General features: G+C 37.7%; 1 protein-coding gene across 1 annotated transcript in view; it reads left to right on the top strand.

Annotated features, from left to right (window-relative positions):
- itgbl1 (integrin, beta-like 1) overlaps window positions 1-24,888 on the top strand; it is a 772,739-nt gene that overhangs the window by 661,782 nt on the left and 86,069 nt on the right. The window contains exon 10 of the mRNA XM_039744786.1: window positions 9,595-9,708. Within this exon, the coding sequence (XP_039600720.1) occupies window positions 9,595-9,708 (114 nt within the window). The remainder of the gene's footprint in view (window positions 1-9,594; window positions 9,709-24,888) is intronic.

The raw sequence follows: 24,888 nt of genomic DNA, 5'->3' as shown, positions 1-24,888 counted from the left end.
GCACTGTGCTTTTCACAGATGAGAGCAGATTCAGCCTGAGCACATGTGACAGATGTGGAAGGGTCTCGAGAAGCTGTGGAGTACATTATGCTGCCTGCAACATCATTCAGCATGACCAGTTTGGTGATGGGTCAGTGATGGTGTGGGGAGGCATATCTATTCTATATCTATACTTTCGCAGACCTCTACAGGCTAGGCAATGGCACCTTGACTGCCATTAGGTATCAGGATGAAATCCTTGGACCCACTGTCAAACCCTATGCTGGTGCAGTGGGTCCTGGGTTTCTCCTGGTGCATGACAATGTCCCTCCTCATGTGGCAAGAGTATGCAGGCAGTTCCTGAAGGATGAAGGAATTGATTCCATTGACTGGCCCCCATGCTTGCCTGACCTAAATCCAATAGAAAACCTCTGGGACATTATGTTTTGGTCCATCTGGCGCCGCCAGGTTGTACCTCAGACTGTCCAGGAGCTCAGTGATGCCCTGGTCCAGATCTGGGAGGAGATCCCCCAGGACACCATCTGTCATCTCGTTAGGAGCATTCCCCGATGTTGTCAGGCTTGCATACAAACACCTGGGGGTCATACAAACTACTGAGTACGATTTTGACTTACTGAAATTTTGGCAGAATGGACTAGCCTGCCACATCAGTTTTTCACTTTGAGTTTCAGGATGTCTTCGAAATCAGCCCTCTGTAGGTTGATAATTTTCATTTCCATCAATTGATGTGGCATCCTTTCATTCCTAACACATTACCCAGTCCATATCAGTATAGATATCCAGCATGATTTTTTTTCCATTGAGAACACACCATATGATGTAGCCTGTCATGATCTTTTAATAAGTAAACTGCAGTTATATACAGTATGTGACTTTTTTCTGTTTGTTGAATATTATCATTTTTTCTATAGGCACAAAAATCATGTAGAATTTCCTACAAGCATAATAAATTTGAACTGTCTGATTGTAGTACTTCTTACATGATGTTATTTGGATCAAGTCAAGCCACAAAGAGATTTAACATAAATAGGAATGTGGAGTAAAGGCAGCCATTTTATGAAAATTGTCAGGAAGGGCCATATTGTGTCCAAATTACTGTATTTGCTGTAAGTTAAAACAAAAGTGTAGTATGCAAATTTTACATGATATTGTTTTTACCTCCATGTTCAAAAGGGAATATGGGTTTATAACTACTGTACAATTTATAAATCACAACCAGTTTGCTTAGCAATAATATAACAGCCATATTAACATTAGGATAGCAAATGAAATTAAACTATTTGATCAGAACGTTGACAATAATTTGGGGGTAAGTATATGCTATTTCTTCCCAGAACATTGTCGTTTTTCATTTCCTGTAACTAATTGGACCATCCAGTGCTGAGTGTTTCTTATTTGGGATGGTCTGTTTTAAATAAGGAAGTAGCAACTTCAGAAGGAGATGGTGGAAGATGTGGAATAATATGAATTATTATTATTATAGTCAGTAATAGCTGTGTTTATGGTTGGTCTACCCATCAGGCAGTTTAATCACAGTGATTGAAGAAAATTATTCAGTTTGATGCAGACAGATTGCAAGAGATGTCTAGCCTTTGCACTTACTGAGTAATACTTAACCCGAAATATATGAGTTTTGTTCCTTTATGCTGTAGCAAGTTACATTTTTCCTTAAAATGGACCGGGTGGCATAGTCCACCATGACTAGGATATACTTGTGGCCACGGGTTGAGGGCTCCAGGGTCCCACCAAATCGACCCCTATCCTTTCAAAGGGATGTCCACGAGGGAATAGGGACTAGAGGAGCACGGTCCCTCCTAGGAATCTGGCGGGTCTGGCACTCCGGACAGGATTGACAGAAGCGCCGGACCTCCTCATTGATCCCAGGCCAGTAAAAGCGAGCTTAATCCTCTCCAGTGTTTTTCGCCCCGAGGTGGGCTTAGGTGAGCATGTGCCAACTCGCATATCTCCGCCCGGAAGGTGCGCTGAATTAGCAACAACTTCCGCACCTCGCCCTCATGGGTAGCCACTTTCGGTACAACAGATCATTTTCAAGGACAAAGAAGGGTTCCCGCTGTGTGGATCCGTCCGCTGTCGAGCTGTTAGGCAGAACAATCGCGTTCCGGGCAAAGCGCAGGGAGTCATCATTCCACTGCTCCCTCTTAAAGGAGGCCGGCGTGGACCGAAATTGATGGTCCAGGCGCCGAGAGGGTCTTGGGGCCTGGGCCGGGAAGAGTTCCTGGCTAGTCCCTTCTCCGGCGGAATCTTCGGGTCAAGGTCCGTAGCCACGAAAGGTCCCCGAGACACCAGCGCCCATAGGGCCTGCCCTTGTGCGGCGTGGAGGCCGCGGGAGGTTGCCTTTTCCCCTCATGACAAGATCCAACGAGGCCCCGGAGCGCTAATGGCTTACCGCTGATTCTTTTAGACCAGTCTTGTCCCAGGATCACTGGGAAGGGGGGTTCAGGTAACACAGCGACCGTCATTTGGATTGGTTCCCCCTTCCAGGTAAGATAGCAGTGGCGGAACGATATGACCTAGTCCCCCATGTACACAGGTAACCAACAAATGTTGCTTTAACCACTGTTGCGGTAAGACAAGCGGCGAGCAACAATGGTAATGTTGCTGCGGAATCAAACAAAGCCACCACGGCGTGCCCATTTAGCAACACCACTCCCGTATTCGGACTCGCCAAGGGATGCGGCGGGTACAATACCTCTCCGTTGATGTCCAGCTGCAGTCCATAGGCTCCGGGCGTGTGATGGGGGCAGTTTGGCAGCAGGTGGCGGTCTCGCCACACTTGAAACAGCGCGCGGACCCGGCCTCTCTTTGGCTCTGGCTGGCGCTTCTGCAGCGCGTCGAGGGGGCTCGGGGGTGGCCGCCCGTCCCTGCGGTTCCCGCGAGCAGGCTTTTCTGACCCCCAAGTCGGAGGACCGCCAACTGGCGCTCCAGGGCGTCGAGGAGGCCCGACATGTTTGATAGGCGTGCCCCGGACCTGCTGGGCGAGGGAACTGGGCATTGCGTTGACCAGGCCTTCACAGGCCACCCGCCGACGACTTTCCGCCCGTCGGGCTCTCTGGCCGTAGCCAGCGCCCATCTTGCCCCAGAACTTCGAGCGCCTGGGCGCGAAGGGGCTTTTCGGGTCAAAGACCCAGTTCCGCCATTCGCCGCCTGCTGGCCGGGCTAATGCCGTAGCGGGCCAATATTTGGGCTTGAGGAGGTCGTAATGCGGCCTCCTCCTCAGGGAGGTCATAATAGGCCCGCAGCGCTGGTCCCTTTAGGTATGGCGCCAAGATTGACGCCCACTGACCGCTGCCACTCGTTCGGGTGGCCGTCCTCTCAAACATGCCCAGGTAGGCATCGGCGTCCTCGAAGGCATCGGCACCATAGGAGGAGGCTGCCTGGGCGGGTCTGGTCTCGCCTCGTTGGGCTTCCACTAACCTGGCCTCGTGGCCTCCAGCTCCCGGTTGGTAGCGGCTTGCGCTTGCTGCAGGGCCTGGAGCTGGGCGTTCATTCCCTGCAGCTGTTCAGGTCCTGTCCCTCCGTCATTCCGGGATCTCTATCCTGCCGACTACGCCACTTGTAAGGACCGAGAGAGACAGTAGCAAGGGTTGGGGTTTTCCGGCCCGTATATTGCAATTTGCAAACAAAAACAGGTCAAAACATAAACAAAACAGTTCATATGCGCGACGCCGACTCCTGGCGTCGCGGCCATTTTATTGGGGAGGAGCCGAAGTGGAGGAATGTCGGGAAGGACCGCAAGGGAGGATGGGAAGGATGACGTCAGGGCAAGATGGCGGAGGAAGGGCGGAAGTACGCACTGCGGTCATCCATGCCTATGGTGCAGGACGGTCTTTTCCCTATGAGGAAGCAGAGGGAGAAAGTTAATACCCCACCATTCCCTGGCGGCGAGTGGTTTCAGGTGCTGTCGAATCAATCCGGACCTCCTACTGCAAGTATGCGTGACAATATATATATATCTTGTCACGCTTGGGCCACAAAGTTGCACAGATACACTCAGGAAATTCCACAGACAAAAACTTTATTCAAACACTTCAAACAAACAAAAGTCTCTTTTAGGAGTGATTCAGGCTCCATGTGTACCTGGACAGCACAGGTTCGTCTCCCAATCAAAAGAACAGAAAATCTTCCTCTTCAAAGGGACGTGGTTTTGGAGCAGGAGCCCCAACAGGAGCAGAGGATGACTGTGGAAAGAGAGATGCAGTAAGACCAAAGGACAGCTGGGGTGCAGGCTTTTAAATGTTCGAAGCCCTGCGTGAGATGCAGATCACATGGTGCAGCAGTAGCAAGCCTAGAGCTGATCCAGCAAAGAGGAGATAAAAAACTGTGTTTGCTTCCCATTGAATCACTGTTTAAGAGTGCGTTTCGGAGGAGCGGCCACGTCCCCTTTGGGCTGCGTTCAGCATGTTCACTATATATATATATATATATAAAAAATATATATATATAACACTTTAATTATGTAACTCTTTAATTATGTACTCATTGCACCATGAATGTTTGAATGGCATTTGCCATAGAGTACCAGAAATGGCAGGTCCACCACTGGTGCACTGTGCTTTTCACAGATGAGAGCAGATTCAGCCTGAGCACATGTGACAGATGTGGAAGGGTCTCGAGAAGCTGTGGAGTACATTATGCTGCCTGCAACATCATTCAGCATGACCAGTTTGGTGATGGGTCAGTGATGGTGTGGGGAGGCATATCTATTCTATATCTATACTTTGCGCAGACCTCTACAGGCTAGGCAATGGCACCTTGACTGCCATTAGGTATCAGGATGAAATCCTTGGACCCACTGTCAAACCCTATGCTGGTGCAGTGGGTCCTGGGTTTCTCCTGGTGCATGACAATGTCCCTCCTCATGTGGCAAGAGTATGCAGGCAGTTCCTGAAGGATGAAGGAATTGATTCCATTGACTGGCCCCCATGCTTGCCTGACCTAAATCCAATAGAAAACCTCTGGGACATTATGTTTTGGTCCATCTGGCGCCGCCAGGTTGTACCTCAGACTGTCCAGGAGCTCAGTGATGCCCTGGTCCAGATCTGGGAGGAGATCCCCCAGGACACCATCTGTCATCTCGTTAGGAGCATTCCCCGATGTTGTCAGGCTTGCATACAAACACCTGGGGGTCATACAAACTACTGAGTACGATTTTGACTTACTGAAATTTTGGCAGAATGGACTAGCCTGCCACATCAGTTTTTCACTTTGAGTTTCAGGATGTCTTCGAAATCAGCCCTCTGTAGGTTGATAATTTTCATTTCCATCAATTGATGTGGCATCCTTTCATTCCTAACACATTACCCAGTCCATATCAGTATAGATATCCAGCATGATTTTTTTTCCATTGAGAACACACCATATGATGTAGCCTGTCATGATCTTTTAATAAGTAAACTGCAGTTATATACAGTATGTGACTTTTTTCTGTTTGTTGAATATTATCATTTTTTCTATAGGCACAAAAATCATGTAGAATTTCCTACAAGCATAATAAATTTGAACTGTCTGATTGTAGTACTTCTTACATGATGTTATTTGGATCAAGTCAAGCCACAAAGAGATTTAACATAAATAGGAATGTGGAGTAAAGGCAGCCATTTTATGAAAATTGTCAGGAAGGGCCATATTGTGTCCAAATTACTGTATTTGCTGTAAGTTAAAACAAAAGTGTAGTATGCAAATTTTACATGATATTGTTTTTACCTCCATGTTCAAAAGGGAATATGGGTTTATAACTACTGTACAATTTATAAATCACAACCAGTTTGCTTAGCAATAATATAACAGCCATATTAACATTAGGATAGCAAATGAAATTAAACTATTTGATCAGAACGTTGACAATAATTTGGGGGTAAGTATATGCTATTTCTTCCCAGAACATTGTCGTTTTTCATTTCCTGTAACTAATTGGACCATCCAGTGCTGAGTGTTTCTTATTTGGGATGGTCTGTTTTAAATAAGGAAGTAGCAACTTCAGAAGGAGATGGTGGAAGATGTGGAATAATATGAATTATTATTATTATAGTCAGTAATAGCTGTGTTTATGGTTGGTCTACCCATCAGGCAGTTTAATCACAGTGATTGAAGAAAATTATTCAGTTTGATGCAGACAGATTGCAAGAGATGTCTAGCCTTTGCACTTACTGAGTAATACTTAACCCGAAATATATGAGTTTTGTTCCTTTATGCTGTAGCAAGTTACATTTTTTCCTTAAAATGGAAATCTTAGCTTCAAATGTGAATTATAAACAGGAGACAAATAATGCGCTTTTAAAGCTATAAAATAAATTATTGCTTTTTGTGTCCCAATTTCTACATGTAAGTTGAATGCGGAAATACACAGCAGTTTTTCATTTCAACTTTGAAATGATAAGCACTTAAGTCAAAAATATGCTCACAAAGGTGTTCAGTATGCTATTGACCTTTGACTCCTAGTCAAGGATTGTGTTGTTTTTTTTTTTATTATTCCAAAATAGTTTTGAAAAATATGAAAGTTAGTTTAAAGCAGAGGCATGTGTAGAAGAAGCCATGGCATTTCTGATAATCAAGACAGCAGCATTTATTATACCTTAGCTAGAACACAGAAGACATGAAAAGTGACCTATGTTAGTAAAATGAAACTGGTACAGATATCTTGGCTCTTAGCATGACCCTGGATATTGCTAAATTCACATATTAATGAGTTCAGAAATGAAACATGACACGTAGGAGCATTTCACTTAAAATGCACAATTAGCTTCTCATTAAAAGCTTGATTAAGGAAAAATCCAGTATGCACTGCACCCCTTTAGGAACTCAGTTTTATATACTACTTAAACTGCAAATCATATTGTAGTAAGATTGTTACATAAATAAGAGAAGCTTTTTGTTCTTATTGAATGCCTTAATACCTACAAAAAAACAGTAAAATCATAAAACTAAACAAAACAAAAAAAAAAAAAACAAATATGAGATAAACACCAGCTAGGTTAATGTAAAGTGGGAGCTGAATAACAAAGGGTTATGGGTGATTTTACAGAGGAGAGAGCATCAATATGCTAGTGCCTGGAAAACATTACAGAGAGGAAATGCAGGAGGCTTTTTGGTATTATACTTTCATGCTTTGGCTCACTTTTGCATTACTTTGCTTTTGAAAACTTGGAAATTTTGGTAGCAATTTAGTAATTTAGGGACAATTTTTGGCATCAGGAAGGACATCTGGGGTCTCATGTATAAAGTTTGTATAAACACAAAATTTTTGTGTACCCCTGTTTCCAAGTTCACATTGAGATGTATAAAAATGAAACTTGGCATTTAACTAGCCTGAGACCATGCATACACACATTTCTGCTCAGTTTGGTAAATAGGTGGAACCCAGTGTCAAAGCAGTGTTATTGTTTCTGTGTGGTTTCCCTTTTTTATATTCGCATCCTTGATGTAGGCTTTAACATATACACCAAAATTAATTGTATATCGTTTATAAATTTAAAGCACTTGTGATCAATCTGTAACAATATAATGGTGCACGGAATGGCCAAACCATTCCAACTACCATCGCACAACCTCCATTTCGCATTTGCTGAAATTCGTCTTTCTCGCACATGCTTTTGACGGTCTTTAAACAAAACACTGAATGGAAAGGGAATGTTGATTGGGATTTATTAAAGGAAAGTGAGTAGAACTTTGCTTATACACAATTTTATGCATCTGAATTTTTTTGAGTATATGCAAATTTGTAGTTTTGTTCGTACCACATGTTTTAGAGTGAATTCTACACAAGGTATTATACAGGAGTCCCCTGTTGTTAAAAATATCTGTTTTAATACCCAAAGGTGAGAGTTACAAAGCATGGGGAAAGCCACAGTTCATAGTTTCCTCTCAGCACCACCATCTGCCTACATCAAATATAAATTTGTAGAACCTAACCAAACCTCACACTAGGCAACCCAATTTATAATGATCCTAGATCTGATGCACTGTGAAGAGGCCAGTTGGGTGGCAGAGCAGATGAAGAAGAGGTACTGAGTAAGATTCAGAGAGAGAAAGAGTGCTATGATTACGACTTGGAATATTGGGAGCATTATAGGAAAATTAGGAAAATGGTGGAAGTGCTGAACAAAAGGACAGTAAATTCATGCCATATATAAGAAACTAGCTGGAAAGATAAAAACACGGAAAGGTACAATGTTTTAGGCAGGGTAGAATTGATTGAAATGCTGGGGTTTGCATACTTGTATCAGAAGAATTTGAAGAGTAACAGTGGCAGTAACGACAGTAAATGAACATGTTGTAGTTGTTGAGATTGAGATTGGTAAATGAATGACGGATATAAGTTCAGCATGTACCAAACAGGTTGGCATAAGCAATGAAGTTAAAGATTTCTTTTGGGTGCCTTAGAGGAAGGTCATTGCTATAGGTGGCAAATATTTTTACATGACGATACTCTTATTCATGGAAATTGCCACCTTACTTATTGTTATTACAGGCTGTAGCTACCCATGTAACAGGTATTAATATGCCATTATTACATCAATACTCAGTGATTAAAAGACAGTAGTGCTTAACTAGCAATGCTGAACTTTTTGAATTCCAACAAAAATAAACAGACCCTAACACTAAGATCTTCATTAAAGCAACTTTTAGTCCCAACTAATGCTAATAAGAAAGGGTTTTCAGAAAGAAATTTATACTAGGATGTCTGTGAAACAGCACTGCCATCTTAAATAGTGACTGTATGATGATTTCATGCAGCACAACATCGGTGAGCAATAGGCAGCATTGATTTAAACAATTCATCCTCAACCAGGTGAAACAAACATGAAAATGCAATAAACCAGGACTCCAAAATTGCAGCAGAGCAACGTCACTAAGATAATTTAAAAAAAATTTGTATCCAAGTACATGCAAAAATGGCAACAACTGCATCCACATCTGAGAAAACTCAGGTCGTTGAGATATTTCCACAGAATGGAGAGAGGTATACTGTAGAATTTCCCTTTTTTACTTAACTTTTTATTATGAGAGATTTTCAGATCCTGCAAACACATAAAACTGTGGAATAGTGGTTAATGTTGCTGCATCAGAGCTCCTCAGCACTAAATGTGTATCACAACTTTTGTATTGTTTCTCTGGAGTTTATATGTTCTTACACATCTGCCTGTGTTCCTCAAGTACTCTAGCATTCCTCCCACATCTAAACATATGGAAAATTTTAAGTCAATACCTTTAAGTATACACTACAATATAAATTGTCCAGGGTTGTTCCTGCCTTGTGCACAGTGCTGTCAATATGGGCACCAGCTCTCCATGATCCAGAAGTGGATAGTCAGGTTAGAAACATGAATGGATGGATGAATGCAAGGATTAATACATTTTAAATATAATGAACTTTGCAAATTGTGTATGGAAGATATCCTGCCAGTTGATGGCATACTAATAGATATATTCATATATTCACTAATAGTTATATTTATATACAAAAAAACATTTTTTAAAATTCAGATAGGTTTTTATGCTTAAAAACGTGTAGTCTAATAAGAGTTCATGCAGAGTTGGTATATGTATGATCTAACATGCTCTTCTTATTTCTAGGTTCATGTCATTGTGGGAAATGTATCTGCTCACCTCAAGAGTGGTATATTTCAGGGGAATTCTGTGAGTGTGATGACAGAGAGTGTGACAAACATGAAGGTGTTATCTGCACAGGTAAAACTATTTTTTTTTTTTACTTTCTTATATATGTAGTATACAGAAAGTATAGTAATTGTAAAAAAATTCTACCTTGAGATTCTAATGAATCTCCATGTTTCATATGTTCCTGAACATGTTTTGACCATTTTTGCAATTATGTCTGTGTGTGTGTATATATATGTAAACATGATAACTTGAGAACGCTTTGAGCTAGATTAATGACATTTGTTATATGAGTGTTATATCAAAATTTTACTTTTCTATCAACTTTTGGGTATCATACGTCAACTGGAAGTGTTACTTTACCTGAACATATTGTAAAATTTTTCAAGTAAACTGGTACATGGTTTAAATAAACAATTAACTGAAATTTTATATAGTAGTTTTTCATGTGAAATTGCATAATAAGAAGATAAAAATAATTGAACTTTTATATTATCATTAGATAAGGTAAGAAACACATACTGTACATACAGAATTTCACCTTAATCGGAAAACCGGAAACGATATAAGCACTATTACATACAGTATGTATTAATACCATTATATAAATAGAGATTGATAATTTAAATCTTGTATGATCATTACTTATCATTAGAAATAAAATTTGGCCTTAATCAGGTGACTGTAAGTGATATGTTACTGAGCACAAAAAAAAAATCAGATTTGAAATTTCAGTTTGATCATATTACTGGAAGTAATTCTTTGCCATAAAAACTTGCATTACAAACAAAGATAAGTGACTGACATTTTGTAATAAACACACAGATATGATGTTTCATTATAATCAGAGAACTGGAAATGGTATCTACTTTACCTGAAGAGGTAAAAGGAAAGTTGAGTGGAGAACAATCCAGATATTTCATGTTTTTTTATGTGGTGCTATAGTTAGTATACAGAAGTATATTTCCAATGTTTATATGCATTTACTTCTTTGTTCATACATTTAATTCCACAAATTGAATTTCATATATGGTTTGATCTTTCATCACTTTTGTACTGTTTTTGAATTAATTTACATTTCTTCTCATTTTCCGTATGTTTTGGATTGCCTGAACTTTTTTTTATTACCTACATTTAATTTTTTATTTGAAAATGAGACTAAAAAAGCAAACAGCATCACAAAGGTGGAAGAAAATTAATCAGTTGCATACACATTTACACTCTGAGTTTTCGTATAAACAGAATGAAAGAGTTAAAGACATGGCTAGATGTCTAAAATTGATCATTTTGGGAATATCTAATTATTCATCTTATTTAGTAACAGTTTATTAACTACGTTGCACATATTTTTATTTTTAACTGTTATTTAACTTATCAAAAATGCAAAGAAATGACATGGTATAAACATAAAATAACACCATAAATGGAAATTTATCTGATCAGGTAAAAGGACTATCAGATAAGCTTAAAATATGAATAGATATATGTTTTCTTTCACAAGTTGACATATTCTATCTATCTATCTATTCATACAATTACTATATAATCTCAACATATATGAGAAAGTCGAGTGTAGAACACTCCAGATTTAAACTATATAACAAAGCTAGGATCTATATCCAAAAAATAAAAAATAAGAAAAAAAAATGTGCATTTATTTGTTTGTGGCCAAAATGGCTGAGTTCAAATCTTTTTGTGGAAGAATAGCTTACTAAAATTGACAATAATGTTATAATTAATGTATACTTACATGTCAAATTTTGTTTAAAATCAGAACTGCTTCTTCAAAGTTCTGGAAACCCATTGTTTCCGAGCCTGATCAATGTCTGGGTGATGTTTCTACATTCTCCCTATATCCACTTGTTCTTACACTGAAGAATAAAAGTATCTATCTATCTATCTATCTATCTATCTATCTATCTATCTATCTATCTATCTATCTATCTATACTATATATTGAAAAGCTTTTAAACCAACTACTGTACAACAACTAATATTTCCCAATTTAAATGAACATATATTGAATTAAGTTGTCATGTTTCAACTATTTAGTGAAGCAATAAAGTCAAATATAGTAAATGGCATGCTGAAGAACATTTATCAGTTTCCAATGGACTTTGAGGAAGCCACACTGAACTAAACACATTAATCTTCAAAACTGAATAAAAGAAGTATATTAAATAGATAATGACAGTTAATGTAGCACTGTTGCTCTTCTATCATGGGAGATGCTTCATATGTGTTAAGCAAGCCAGTGCCCATCCACTTTTGTATTAAATCAAAAACATATGAACACACTACAAACTAAAACAAAGAACTGTTTAAAAGAAAAAAAAGCCACTCCATTGATCAATAATGAGTCCTAAATTACAACATTTAGATAGCACCGAAGCTTTTTAGTCCCTAAAAATTAAAACAGCTCTAGCATTTAAACATATATTTTAAAGGTAGAACATTAAAGTATTTCTTGCAGATTTATTAAAAAGTGATGCTCAAAAAAAATGTACATATTTACATTTAAAATACTTCCTTAATTCAAATTACTGTTGCTATATATAGCTAAAAAAAAGCAATTGTCATGAATCTCCAGATAGATACTATTCCCGGATCAAATCTTTGTATCAATTAAATTTTTTTTTTTTTTTACATATTTACATCTATTATAGAATAATTGCATAAAAAATACATTATAACAGCATAAGTACATAGAAAAAGGTAAACAAATACTAACGCAGAAAAAAATTCTAGAAATAATGCTAATATACTGCTAACCATTACAACTGCAACATGTTACATTGGTCTGAAACTTGCAGGTTGAGTAATTAATTGTAGGGTGTGAAAATGATTACAAGCGTAGCACATATGCAAATAATGTGTGTGAGTTGTGCACCTGGACTTTCCCACAGTTTGTACAAAATGTGCCTGCAAAGGAACCTCATTGACTCATTGCTGGCATTTAGTGTACTCTTAGTGGACAAATATGCCCCAGTAAAGAGGACTTTCAGCCAGGGAGAATTGTGGAAAGGTGGATTATCCTGATGGCACATAAGCGCTCATTTTGCACAGAATACGATGATAGTGACAAGAGTGTGGTATTAGTGAGTAGAAGAGTGAGAAGTCTGGAGCATCCTGACGCATAAAGGAACGGGAGGACAGACACCTCATGCACATGGTTATGATGGACTGAACAGCCACCTTACAGACTCTTACCCAACGGTTGGGGTCTGTCACATGTCAACAGGTGTCTGCTTGCACTGTTTAATGTTGTTTGCAGAAGTGGGACTCTCTCACTAGCTATCCAATGCTTCCGATACCCTTGACCCTCGGTCACAATCAACTGCAGTGGTGTTAAGAATGATGTCAATGGCAGGATGACTGGCATTGTATTGTGGTTTCTGCCAAATTTTGGTTCTGCTTACTTTACCATGATGGACAGATCCGTGTATGGAGGCACCATGGTGAAAGGCTCCTAAAGGCACGCATTTTCAGCAGTATCTTGATCAGCTAGGCATATCACAGAGGTGTTGGAGGCTCAGGTGGTTCCATCATCAGCAGAGGAGCCAGGTGCCATATTACAACAAAACAATGCACAGTCACATGTTACATGAAATGTCCTACAATTAATAGCTGTACCACTTCTTCTATCGTCCCCATGATCACAAGTATGTTCCCCCTTTGAGCATATCTGAGACATGGTATGATGATGACTGGCATATCAGAGACCATCAATGGTTATCAAGGATGAACTTTGGGCACATCTAGAGGCTGCATGGCATGCCATTCCACAAGCACTTCTCTTTCTGTCTTTCTGTCAATGCTAGACCATGTAAAGGCAATTATTTCCACCCATGGTGGAAGGAATAAATACTGATTATTGTGTGTTGTGCAAGCATGACTGAGCTGTACTTCTAGTCATGTATCATACAGCATTTGCCATTTAAATATTGCTTTGATATCCCTTGTTTCTTTTAGTCTAGAAAATTTAATGTCCAGCAGTGCATAAAGGCCCTTTAATACAGTAAATGAGATAAGGGCAGTTGATAATGCAGGAAAGGAAAACTAAAACACCAGTTAACAACATTTGTAGTGAAAATAAATAAACCTCAGAGTGATTCACAGCCAGTTATAACAGATAGAGTCACGGCTTAAGCATCTTAGGCCAACTAGACACCCTCTGTCTCTTGAGCATTTCTACATATCATAAGGAAGTATTTAAATAAATACAAATAGAAAATGAAATAAAATTTGAAAATTTGGTGGTGCCTCAGAATATATTGAATGTCAAGGCTCTCAGTAACTCTGAGGTTCTGTTCCATGGTAGGGAGTGACATCTTTACAAACTAGCAAGTGCACAGCAGAATGCAGAGAACAGAAGCATAACACAGGAGGTGTCAGTCACTAACAGTTCATAATGACTGGCAAGCTTTTATTTTTGTGCAACTGACAAAAAAGATAATCTTAGGCGTCTGGATGTCATCCTAGAATGTCATAGTGCTGCCTCCTTGAGATGTCTATAAATATAGTCTATAGAATGAGTGCCTTCTACATCCGTTTAGATGTTTGCTTTGCTTGGTGTCAGAAACCATGAGGGTGTTAGATTAGAGCTGCCCCTTCCTATATGCAGATCATGTACTGTGCATTGGGCCTGTAATCGGAGGGTCGATGTTTGTTGGGTGTGTCGTCCCATTGGGGGTTCATAGACCTCTGTGATTCAGGAGTTCTGTTCGCCAGCTAATTGGATTGCATGTTTTTGTCGCTTGGTTTATTTGACTTGAGTTAGATAATTCCTCCCACAATCCTAATCATAACCATAGTGTAACCGGTCGTATTGTGTGACATGAATGATGTATAATGCAAAGTGATAACCTCCTCTGGTGGGTCTTTAGCTTGACTCTTTTGAAGTTATTGCTGTTTCATGAATTGTCAAATTAATATTGTTGTTAGCCACCTGTTGTGTTTATTTGATATTAACGGGCAGAGATTGCTTCAAGTCAACGCATTTCAGGAATCCAGAAAATAAATGTAAAAAAAGTATGAAGAAGCAGCTCATCCTACACTTGCAGTTGTTTGTACAAATTTAAATTTGTCCAGCTTGCAGTAAACATCAATTGCAACTAAACTAAAACTAGCAGTTTACTGGAGTAACAATGGAGTAGCAATTACAGTACCTAGCTATCACATGGTTGAGAATTGTTTATTACCACCAGATAGACCTCAGGTCCTTGTTAAAAGCTGTTAACATTAGTCAACATATGAAGTGCTCTGAGTGTTGTTGGGAATATGATTTACAAAAAGGAAACAAAGGAAATGGTAGAGTAAAACAAAAACATATGCCTATTAAAATTGATCCTTTGTTTGTTTTGTATGTGTATGGATGAAGGAAAATTGAATGCAGTACCAGGATTCTTTAAATGTCTTATGTTATGATAGAGGAGTGTTGATAAGCACATTTAAAATGGTCTCGGCCATTTCAACGCATGTAGGCCTTCTTTAAGGAAGCCTACTGTACAGTAAAGACTGACTTTAAAAATATTTCCTCCTATCCTTTATGTCACTAGATGTTGAATTGCTTTTGTACAGAAGGAATGGCAACTCTGAGTATATTGAAATAACACATTTTAGTGACCTTACATTTTACAATCTTCAAAGTCAAACATCTATTAATATCTTACACAACAAGAACATTGAAATTATTAGCAATTATTAATATTTAAACACTAGGAATCAACATATAAAAATAGTGTTCTATGTCACATGTTATTATTATTGATGAGTGTGAGACAAGACTATATTTAAATCACATTTCATGCACCTTGAAATTAAAATACTTATCTTTGTCCATGGCTAACCAACCACTTTCTCAAACCAAATTCAAAAATAAATATTTTCATTTGTGGAGTGCAAAAATTTCATGCATTTTGCAAAGCAAACTTTTCTCATTATGTGCTCATTTGATGAGTGATGTGGAAAATTAAACGTGTTAGTGATGGCTTTAGATTAATTTCATACAGCAGTTTCCCATTTTTGCAAAGAGAAAATGTAGGCTCTAACATGCACTGTATGTAATGTATACATATACTGATTGAGATGAAATGTTGATTGTTGCCATTTTTAGTATTTTAAGGCAGCTTTGTGAACTGAAGGTTTTTATTAAAAAATAATATTCACCAAATCACATTTTAGATATTTAAAATGTGCATTTAATGGTTTAATGTAATAAAAATAAACATATCATATAAAATTAAATATTGTGAACACAGTAAATTATTGAATTATACTGATTCTTAAATCAGTCCAAAAGACAATGCATCCTTCTCTCTTTTAGATAGCATTGAACTGGATATGGTTCCTGTAAGCTATTGATTTGTGAAAAAATGCCGTGAAAAAATACTGTAAACACAGCCATTTCAAAATAAAACATTTTTGTTAAAGGTTGACAATAAGTCACAATTATAAATGAAAAGTTATTTATGAATGACTTGAAATTGCTTCCGAGGTTGCAGGTGTGCTATCTTTCTTTGTCCCTGGTTCAATGGTTAAGAAATAACAGTCCTGACATTTTTATGCAAGGTGCTCCTGTTACTATAGAAACCAATATGCATGAAGTGTGTCTGTCACCCTTAAATCAAGCTTCATTTCAGAACAGTTATTCTAGCTTAAAATTAGAATTTAAAAGTAGAAGGAAATCATGTTTTTTACCCTCTGGCTCCAAAACTTGTTTATTTTCAGTTTTCCATAGTACATTATGTGCTCTACTCCAACATCTGACCCCAGTGATGTGTCATCATTCTTTGATTTAACTACTGCCTTTTCTTCATGGTTGTCAAGATTTCATCAGACGTACCTTATGTCACTCATTCTTACTCTTCCGCCGCTCTGTCTTTCATAAATTTTCAAGTCTGCAGCATTAGCTTTGCTCTTTGTGTGGGCCAATTTGCATAGCTCTCTAGTGTTGGAGTGTGAATTCTTTCCTTAGATGACATGTGAATTAACCCAACTCCCCAATAAAATAGCTTGAAGCTTCTCTGTGAAAACTATATTAACCCAAAACCATTTAAAAATCCAGGTTTTTGGTAATGTAAGTATCACTCTGTTTTCTATATTCTGAATTGCCAAGTAAATGTTTCTAAACATCCTGTACAATTAATGGGTTATATCTTCTTAGTATTTCTACTTTTGTACTTGTGCATTTGTTTCTTGTTAAGGATGCCTTTGTGAGATTTTTCTTTCTGCATTTATAATTGTTATTATTTGAAGGCCAAAAGCATACCATAACATTTTCAAAACTGCTTCAGTCTTCAGGGAGGCTGGACTCTGTTCTGGCAGTATTGTGTACAAGACGAGAATCATCCTCAGGTGAAGTGCAAGCCAATAAAGGGGCCACATACTCACACAAACCCGCACTTACAGGCAAATTTAGAATCTTTTGGTTATCTGAGAACAAAAATGAGTAGCCAAAACATGTTGTTGACCCAGAAGAATGTGAAAACTCAACACAGGGTGGGGTAGGTAATTTGAGCTCAGTGCATCGTATCAGTGGGGATGAAATAATAACCACTGTGCTGCAATGCGAATTTGATAGCAGAACATAAAAGTCTACTCTTGTAAAACTGTAACAGTGTTGAAGTAAACAGCAACAGAAGCTGGTGACTTTATTGTTACGTTTGATGCCGGGTTTGCTTCTTTTTCTAAATTGATATTCTATCATCTGCTTAGAGGATGTTTATAAACTGTGTGAAAAGTTGAAATTGAAGGGAGGGAAAATACGGAGAAGGCAGCAGAAAGTATTCAGAAAGACCTTGTCAGTTTCAGAAAGTTGAAAATTTCAGAAAGTCAAAAACTGAATGATCACTTCTTATATCTAATATTACTTTGAACCCTCTTGTTTTTAAAGGCAGTGATTCTCAAATTCAGTCCTGGGACCCCTGCAGCTGCAGGTTTTTGTTCTAGACAGTTACATAATCAGTCAGCCACTGTTACCTTTTACCGGTGTCATTGTTAAATTAGCTCATTCATGTTTCCCTTCTTTGCCTTTAGAAAAATTCAGTAGTAACAGGTTAACACTTAAAGGACTTTTTCTGTGGAGTTTGTTTTCTTATTTGTATCTGAATACAGAGAATTAATGATGAGCAGAGTAGATAACTGTTCATATGTCTCTGAAAGCACAAACCACTTTAGTGTTGCTTACATGTGTCCCTTATTAAGTAACCAGAAGACTGAAAAGAAAAAAAAAACAGAAACTTAAAAGAATGAATTCATATCCATCTAACACATACATTTAAAATTTAATATAACCAGTTTCTAATTTCTGGATGGTTGCAAAAAAACACAAAGAAACTTCGAAAACATGACTTGCTTAATCATGAAGAGTTCAGATTAAAAGAATAAATGGGTAGGGACAAAATCCTGCAGCAACATGGGGTCCCCAGGACTGAACTTGAGAACCACTATTATAAGGCATAAAGTAGACCCCATACTCAGGAGGGGTCCAATTTAATCCAGTAATAGCAATATTCATAAGAAAAGGAATTTCTACATATTGTTACCACATCCACCTTTTAACCTGGAGTGTTCACTGTTGCCTATATTCAGATAGATAGATAGATAGATAGAGAAATTTAGAAATAATTTTACAATCAACAACCCCCTCAAACAGACACAAGAATTACCAAAGTAAGAAAAAAATAAAAATAAGCAGTTATAGTGACACATGTAGGAGCCCCAGTAGCATTTCTTGACACATTTCTGTTCAATAATTCTTAAAGTACTTAATTGGTTATTTGCTTCCTGAGGTAAGGCAGGGGCGGCATGGTGGCGCAGTGGTAGCACTGCTGCCTCACAGTTAGGAGACCCAGGTTCGCTTCCCGGGTCCTCCATGCGTGGAGTTTGCATGTTCTCCCTGTGTCTGCGTGGGTTTCCTCCCACAGTCCAAAGACATGCTGGTTAGGTGGACTGGTGATTCTAAATTGGCCCTAGTGTGTGCTGGGTGTGTATGTGTGTCCTGCGGTGGGTTGGCACCCTGCCCAGGATTGGTTCCTGCCTTGTGCCCTGTGTTGGCTGGGATTGGCTCCAGCAGACCCCCGTGACCCTGTGTTCGGATCCAGCGGGTTGGAAAATGGATGGATGGAGGTAAGGCAGCGGGCACCACTAAACTTGAGGTGGAAGTAAAGGATAGAGTTTCTTTATATGTATGGTCATTGGCTGTGTTTCACTATACTTTATTGTATTTAATGTTTGATGGATTAAAAAAATCCATTATTTGAACTCATCTTGGACATTATTGAGTCTGGAGTTTGGGTATCAGTGGCACCCCCTACTGGTTATAATAGATTCCCTTAAATAAACCGATCATCTCAACATAATAACATTTGATGCAATGGGAATTAAATAATCATCTTTAAATATTAATTAATGATTTCTGCAGACTGTGTTTGTGCTAACATATACAGAGGACATATCATCACCATTCACTCAATGTACAGTTTTCCTAAAAAAAAACAATTATAAAGAATCTTTTAGCGAGCTAGGAGTACATGTGAGAGGTACCATCTATCAATTCATAGATTACTGTGAACAGTGAATGCTATTTGTGAAATTTTAACTAACTTTCACATTTTGACTCTGAATTAAATCAGTCTTCATCAGTTCAATCAAGGTTTATAGTTGTGCTGATCGTTTTGCCTGCCTGTGTCTTCTATGCTACTCCAGTTGAAGGATTATTGGTATTATTTTCACTAGCATAGTGAAAAGCCCACTTATGAAAAATGGCTTAATGGTAGAATGGTAACTTTGTTTTGATAACATTGTGAATCTCTGTTCACTGGACATGCTAGCTCTTGTCTCTTTTATTGTCCATCTTGTCTATATTCATCAGATATTCTAGCCCTTACAGCCTTCTTTATTTGTGGTTCTTGTTCCCTTTCTTCATTGGGCATTCTAAGCATTACATCCATCTTTCTATGTGCTTCTTGTTTCCTCTGTTCATCAGTCACTACCATCAGCTTTTGGATGTTGGATGACATTATGCCCATCAAACATTTTGTCACTTTATATATAGACAGATTATTATTATTCTTTTAAGAAGACCTAAGCAATACAAATCCTATGCTTCTAAATTTTTCTTTACCAAAAACAACTGTCTGAACTCAAGCAATAAGTGTGGTCAATGGTAGGCTATTCAATTGTGGCAAACTGAAAAACTGAAATAGTTATTATTTATGTTGTAGCCTATGATTTTTTTTGCCTTGCCTCACCAATGTTTATGATAAGCTGGTGTTCAAGCAGATCACAATTAATAACTCTAAGGTAAAGACTTGTTCTGTGATCTCTTGTGCAGGTTGTGAAGCATGAACAATGTATTATTCATTTTCTTTGCTTAAAGCTAATTACTTAGTAAAAATATTCTTAAATTGTAAACCTGCAGCTTCCTCATGTGGCCTCCTGGGAAAACAATTAAGAATAGCACTGACCACTTTCTGAACAATCTACATTTGTAATAAAAATTTTTTATATAATTACGTAGTGAATACACACAGAGCCTTAGACATGAATGTAGGGCCCATCAATTAATGACCACTATAATTGCTGCATAGAGTCAAACTTTAAAAATAACTAGTGCTGTCTTTTCATAATTTTGGTTCTTGACAAAAAGCATAGATTTATACGCTCATATGGTCATTATCGTCATGCGTACAGAGTACAGGACATTCTTACTTGCATGTGCTAATCGATATGCAACATGTTTCCATTCTCCAGTCCCACGATGGGTTGACTTTAATTACCTAACCTTGAAACATCTGTATTCCTTACCTTAAACATGTCAGTCATGTAGTACTAGGGTGTTGTACAGTGTTAGCCATTATGAATGTAGAGAAAAGCCAAGCAAAATGACACCTTTTATTGGCTAACTAAAAAGATTACAATATGCAAGCTTTCGAGGCAACTCAGACCCCTTCATTAGGCAAGAAACATTACATCTTGCCTGAAGAAAGGGTCTGAGTTGCCTTGAAAGCTTGCATATTGTAATCTTTTTAGTTAGCCAATAAAAGGCGTCATTTTGCTTGGCTTTTCTCTACATTTCAGTCATGTAATTCTAATAAATAAGTAATTAAGTCTCTTGCATTTAGCATTTGCAAATATATATGTCAAAATGTAAATTTTAATATGACAAATGTGTATCATTAAGTAAGCAACAGCTAGATATATGTTACATGTGTATTAAAATGTATTTTAAAATAATATCATCTTTGAGATGATGAATTAAATAATGACGGATTAAAATGGGTGTAAGAAATTGCATTGTTAACATCTACTATCTGCTTTTTTCTTGTTAATTAAATATCCAGAATTTAGTATATTAAGGTTCATGACATAATAATAATACTGAGCTTGGGTAGGCAATTAATACTGTGGATCCAAGTGTATATTTCAGACATGAATGTTTAAAATTAATAATTTCATGCAATTGCTTTGAGTCTTTTGTGTAAATGTTCTTTTATCAATGACTTATTCATGTACAGAAAATGCTTAGGGTTTATGGGTCATATTTTGGAACATTAGCAAATTGTCTTGTCGTTTCAGGCATAAATGATGGTGTTATAGACCTGTCTAGACTTAGATGAAGCTTTAGCCGTCTTTTTCATTTCTTTCAGGGCCTTTTTTCTGCTAGTCATACTTATATATGCAGTACTTGCCTATGTTGTAATTAAAGTTCCTCGAGTTGAGTAAATAGAGGATACTTTGAGATGATAAAAAAAGGTAAATTAACACCACTGCTTACAGAGTTCCATCTCAGATGTTCTTATCCCGAAACAAACAAGACCATAGCAAGGCCTCAAGTTCCAAATTCAAGATACAACCTGGCAGAGACTGACCTGGAACCGATAGGAGAAAGAATGGATCTCCCAGGACCTCACGCCGCAGCATCGCCTCCAACTGAGTGCGAAAGTCAGAGTGAGTCAGGCCAGGAGATCCATTCAGAAGGTTAACTGAAGTTGAAAATGGCCTTATTTTTCGTGCTGTCAACTACCCATTGCATGCCAGCTTCACCGACTTCGACAGAGCTTGCTACTCTACCTGTGGAGCTCAGGCAAGACAGAAACAAGCAGTCCAAGCTGAAGGTAACAATTGTCTCAATGATCACCACAATAACTACCACACTCGGGGAGGACAGGAATGAGATAAATTGTAATATAAAGAACATCACAAATGATATAAGGAAAGATATAAAGGACTTAAACATGACAAATGTGAAGCTGTTTCCGGATATTAAAGATTCATAAAAAACGTTTAAGTAATTGTTTTAATGCAAACTTTAAATGTATGCTAGAAAAAATTGAGAAAAAAATACAAGAAAATGCGAGTAGTTTTGAAAATAAATTTAGAGCACTTGATGCACAGCTTGAAGACATTAAACAAATGTTCACGACTCGTATTGAAACAGTTGAACAACTGGCTTCCGCTGCTGACGATAAAGCAACAGCTACTAAATCTGAATGCAAAGTGCTTGGGAGATGGATATAGAAGAAATAATATCAGAATTGAAGGTCTCCCTGAAAACGTGAAAGCCCAAACTCAGTGAAATTCATCGCTTAACTATTCTCTCAAATAATTGGAGAGGACTTCAAATCAGACACCAGGATATGAGCAGCTTACCACATACATGGATCAAACTCCTCAAAACTTAGAGGCATCATTCTAAATTTCAATGAATTACAATCTAAAATGAATCTAATGTTGCTTCTCAGAATGAAACAAGAGATTATATTTGAAAATTACTGCATTCACATTTTCCCTCATGTTTCACATTCAACAGCTGCTAAATTTGCCACATTTTACAGCATTAAACAGCACTTACGCAAAACTGAATTTAGATACAGTCTCTTGTATCCTGCTAAATTAAAAGTGGATATTGAAGGCAAGTTCTACATTTTTAGTTCTCTGGATGAAGCAGAAAAACAACTAAAGAAAATTGATCCCAACTCTTTTTTAAATACGATGGTGAGTCACAACGTATCCTGGTAAGGCAAAGTAGACTGAACCTGCAATATGACCTATTTGCAGTGAGACTTTTGCCGTAATTATACATTTTATTTCCTTCCCTGCTACTTTAACGTTTTAATCGCAATTATAATTCTATTTGTATGTGCATGTACGGTATATGTATATATTTATATTTATATATTTACATATGTGTGCATATGCATACTTATATATGTGTGTGAGTGTATGCGTATATGTATACTTTATATATATATATATTATATTAGGATTGTGCTATCATACATTATCTGCATCTCCATGAGTACTATAGGTTTATAGTATTTGGACTGTATTGCCAATAGATATCTTTACTCTGTTCCTTCTACACCACTGCTTGGGGACTTGTTTTTTTCTGGACGTGCTTGGACTCTTAGCATGTCAGAAGACTGGGATTTTGTGAAATGTGGTCTAGCCTTACTTGGGGAGGAAAAATGGGGAAGTGGGGGGTCTGGGGGAGGAGAGAAAAGGAGCAAGCTATTTCTGATCTGTCCTTTTCATCCCCACAATTGTAACAGCCAACACAACAATAGGCTTCATAGCCATAACTCCTGGCAATAATGGAAAGTAAGGTTAAAGCTATCATATGCAATAATGTACAACCTTAATTTAAGATTATAAAATGACAACAAAAGTTGAGAAGCAATGTCTCTATGACCAATCAGTTAACTGTGAGCTAAAATGTCAAAGGTCTAAATCACAAATTAAAGAGGAAGAAATTATTCTCTCACCTAACAGGTCTACAAGCCACTCACTTAATCAGCAAGGATCAGTTTTGGTTGCAGAGAGACTTGACTGGCCAAATATTTCACTCCAGCTATACAAAGAAAACTAGAGGCGTGGGAATCTTAATTCATAGAACAATTTCATATGCAATATCAGATGTAGTATCTGATCCTAAAGGGTGATATGTGATGGTGATGGGTAATTTATTCAATTATAAAGTGATTTTTGATAAATATCTTTGCACAAAATGTGAATGGCTGAGACTTTATCCAAAATGTATTTGCATCGATTCTTAACTTGTACACTCACAAAATTATAATGGCTGAAGACTTTAATTGTGTTTTAAATCCAGACCTGGATAGGTCTTCAGCTACAGGGGCGAAAACATCTAACACTGCAAAAATAATTATAAAGTTTGTAATTGATCATAACTTATCAGACCCATGGAGATTCTAAATCCATACTTAAGAGAATATTCCTTCTTCTCACCAATACATCATTGTTACTCAATTATTGATTATTTCCTTAATTTCTTGCCCGCGATCAATTCTTGCAAATACGACGCTATTGTTATCTCCTACCATGCCCCTCTGATCATGGAGCTCACATCAGTATGCTCCACATACTCATCTCGCAGCTGGCGTCTTAACCCACTGTTATAACTGAGGAGAAGTGTACAGGATTTATATCCAAGCAAATTGATTTTTTTTTTAGAGACAAATGCATCCTCAGAGGTTTCTGCAGGAGTTTCTGAGAAACTGAAGGCATTTTTAAGAGGACAGATTATCTAATATTCACCCATAAAAATAAATCGGAAACCAAGAAGGCCTCAGAGTTAATCAGTGAAATTACCACAATAGATCAAGAACATACCAGTTCTCCAAATTAGGCAACTTTTAGAAAAATACAGGCTTTGCAATCAGAACTCAACCTTTAGTCAACAAAAGAAACAGAACAACTAATTTTTAAATCACAACATCATTACTATGTACATGAAGAGAGGGCTAATAAGATCTTAGCGCAACAAATCCAAAAGCAGGAAGTTCACAATGCAATATCAGTAATCACCAACACAGATAAAGATAGAATCATTGGCCATAAAAGTATAATGCACACATTTAGAGACTACTATAAGTCATTATATTCTACTCAGTTTAAAGAATACAAGACTAAATCTAATGTTTTTGTTATGCATTACAGATACCACAGCTAGATACTCACAGTGCAGGAACTGGATACACCTCTGACACTATCAGAATTATTACACACTATAAATTCACTTCAGAGTTGGAAAGCACCAGGTTCTGATGGCTACCTTGCTGAATTTTATAAAAAAAATTTCAGTCAAGTTAGCTCTCCTTTTATTAGCAACTTTTTTAGAAGCCAAAGACAATGCAATTTTACCTCATACTTTTTGTCAAGGATTTATTACCATTTCTCCTAAGGAAAATAAAGACTTATTACAATTTGCATCATACAGACAAATCT

The sequence above is a fragment of the Polypterus senegalus genome, chromosome 2 (assembly GCF_016835505.1).
Source record: "Polypterus senegalus isolate Bchr_013 chromosome 2, ASM1683550v1, whole genome shotgun sequence".
NCBI classification, from domain to species: Eukaryota; Metazoa; Chordata; class Cladistia; order Polypteriformes; family Polypteridae; genus Polypterus; species Polypterus senegalus.
Note: the sequence above shows the minus strand (reverse complement) of the source record. Positions and strands in the feature narration are given on the sequence as shown.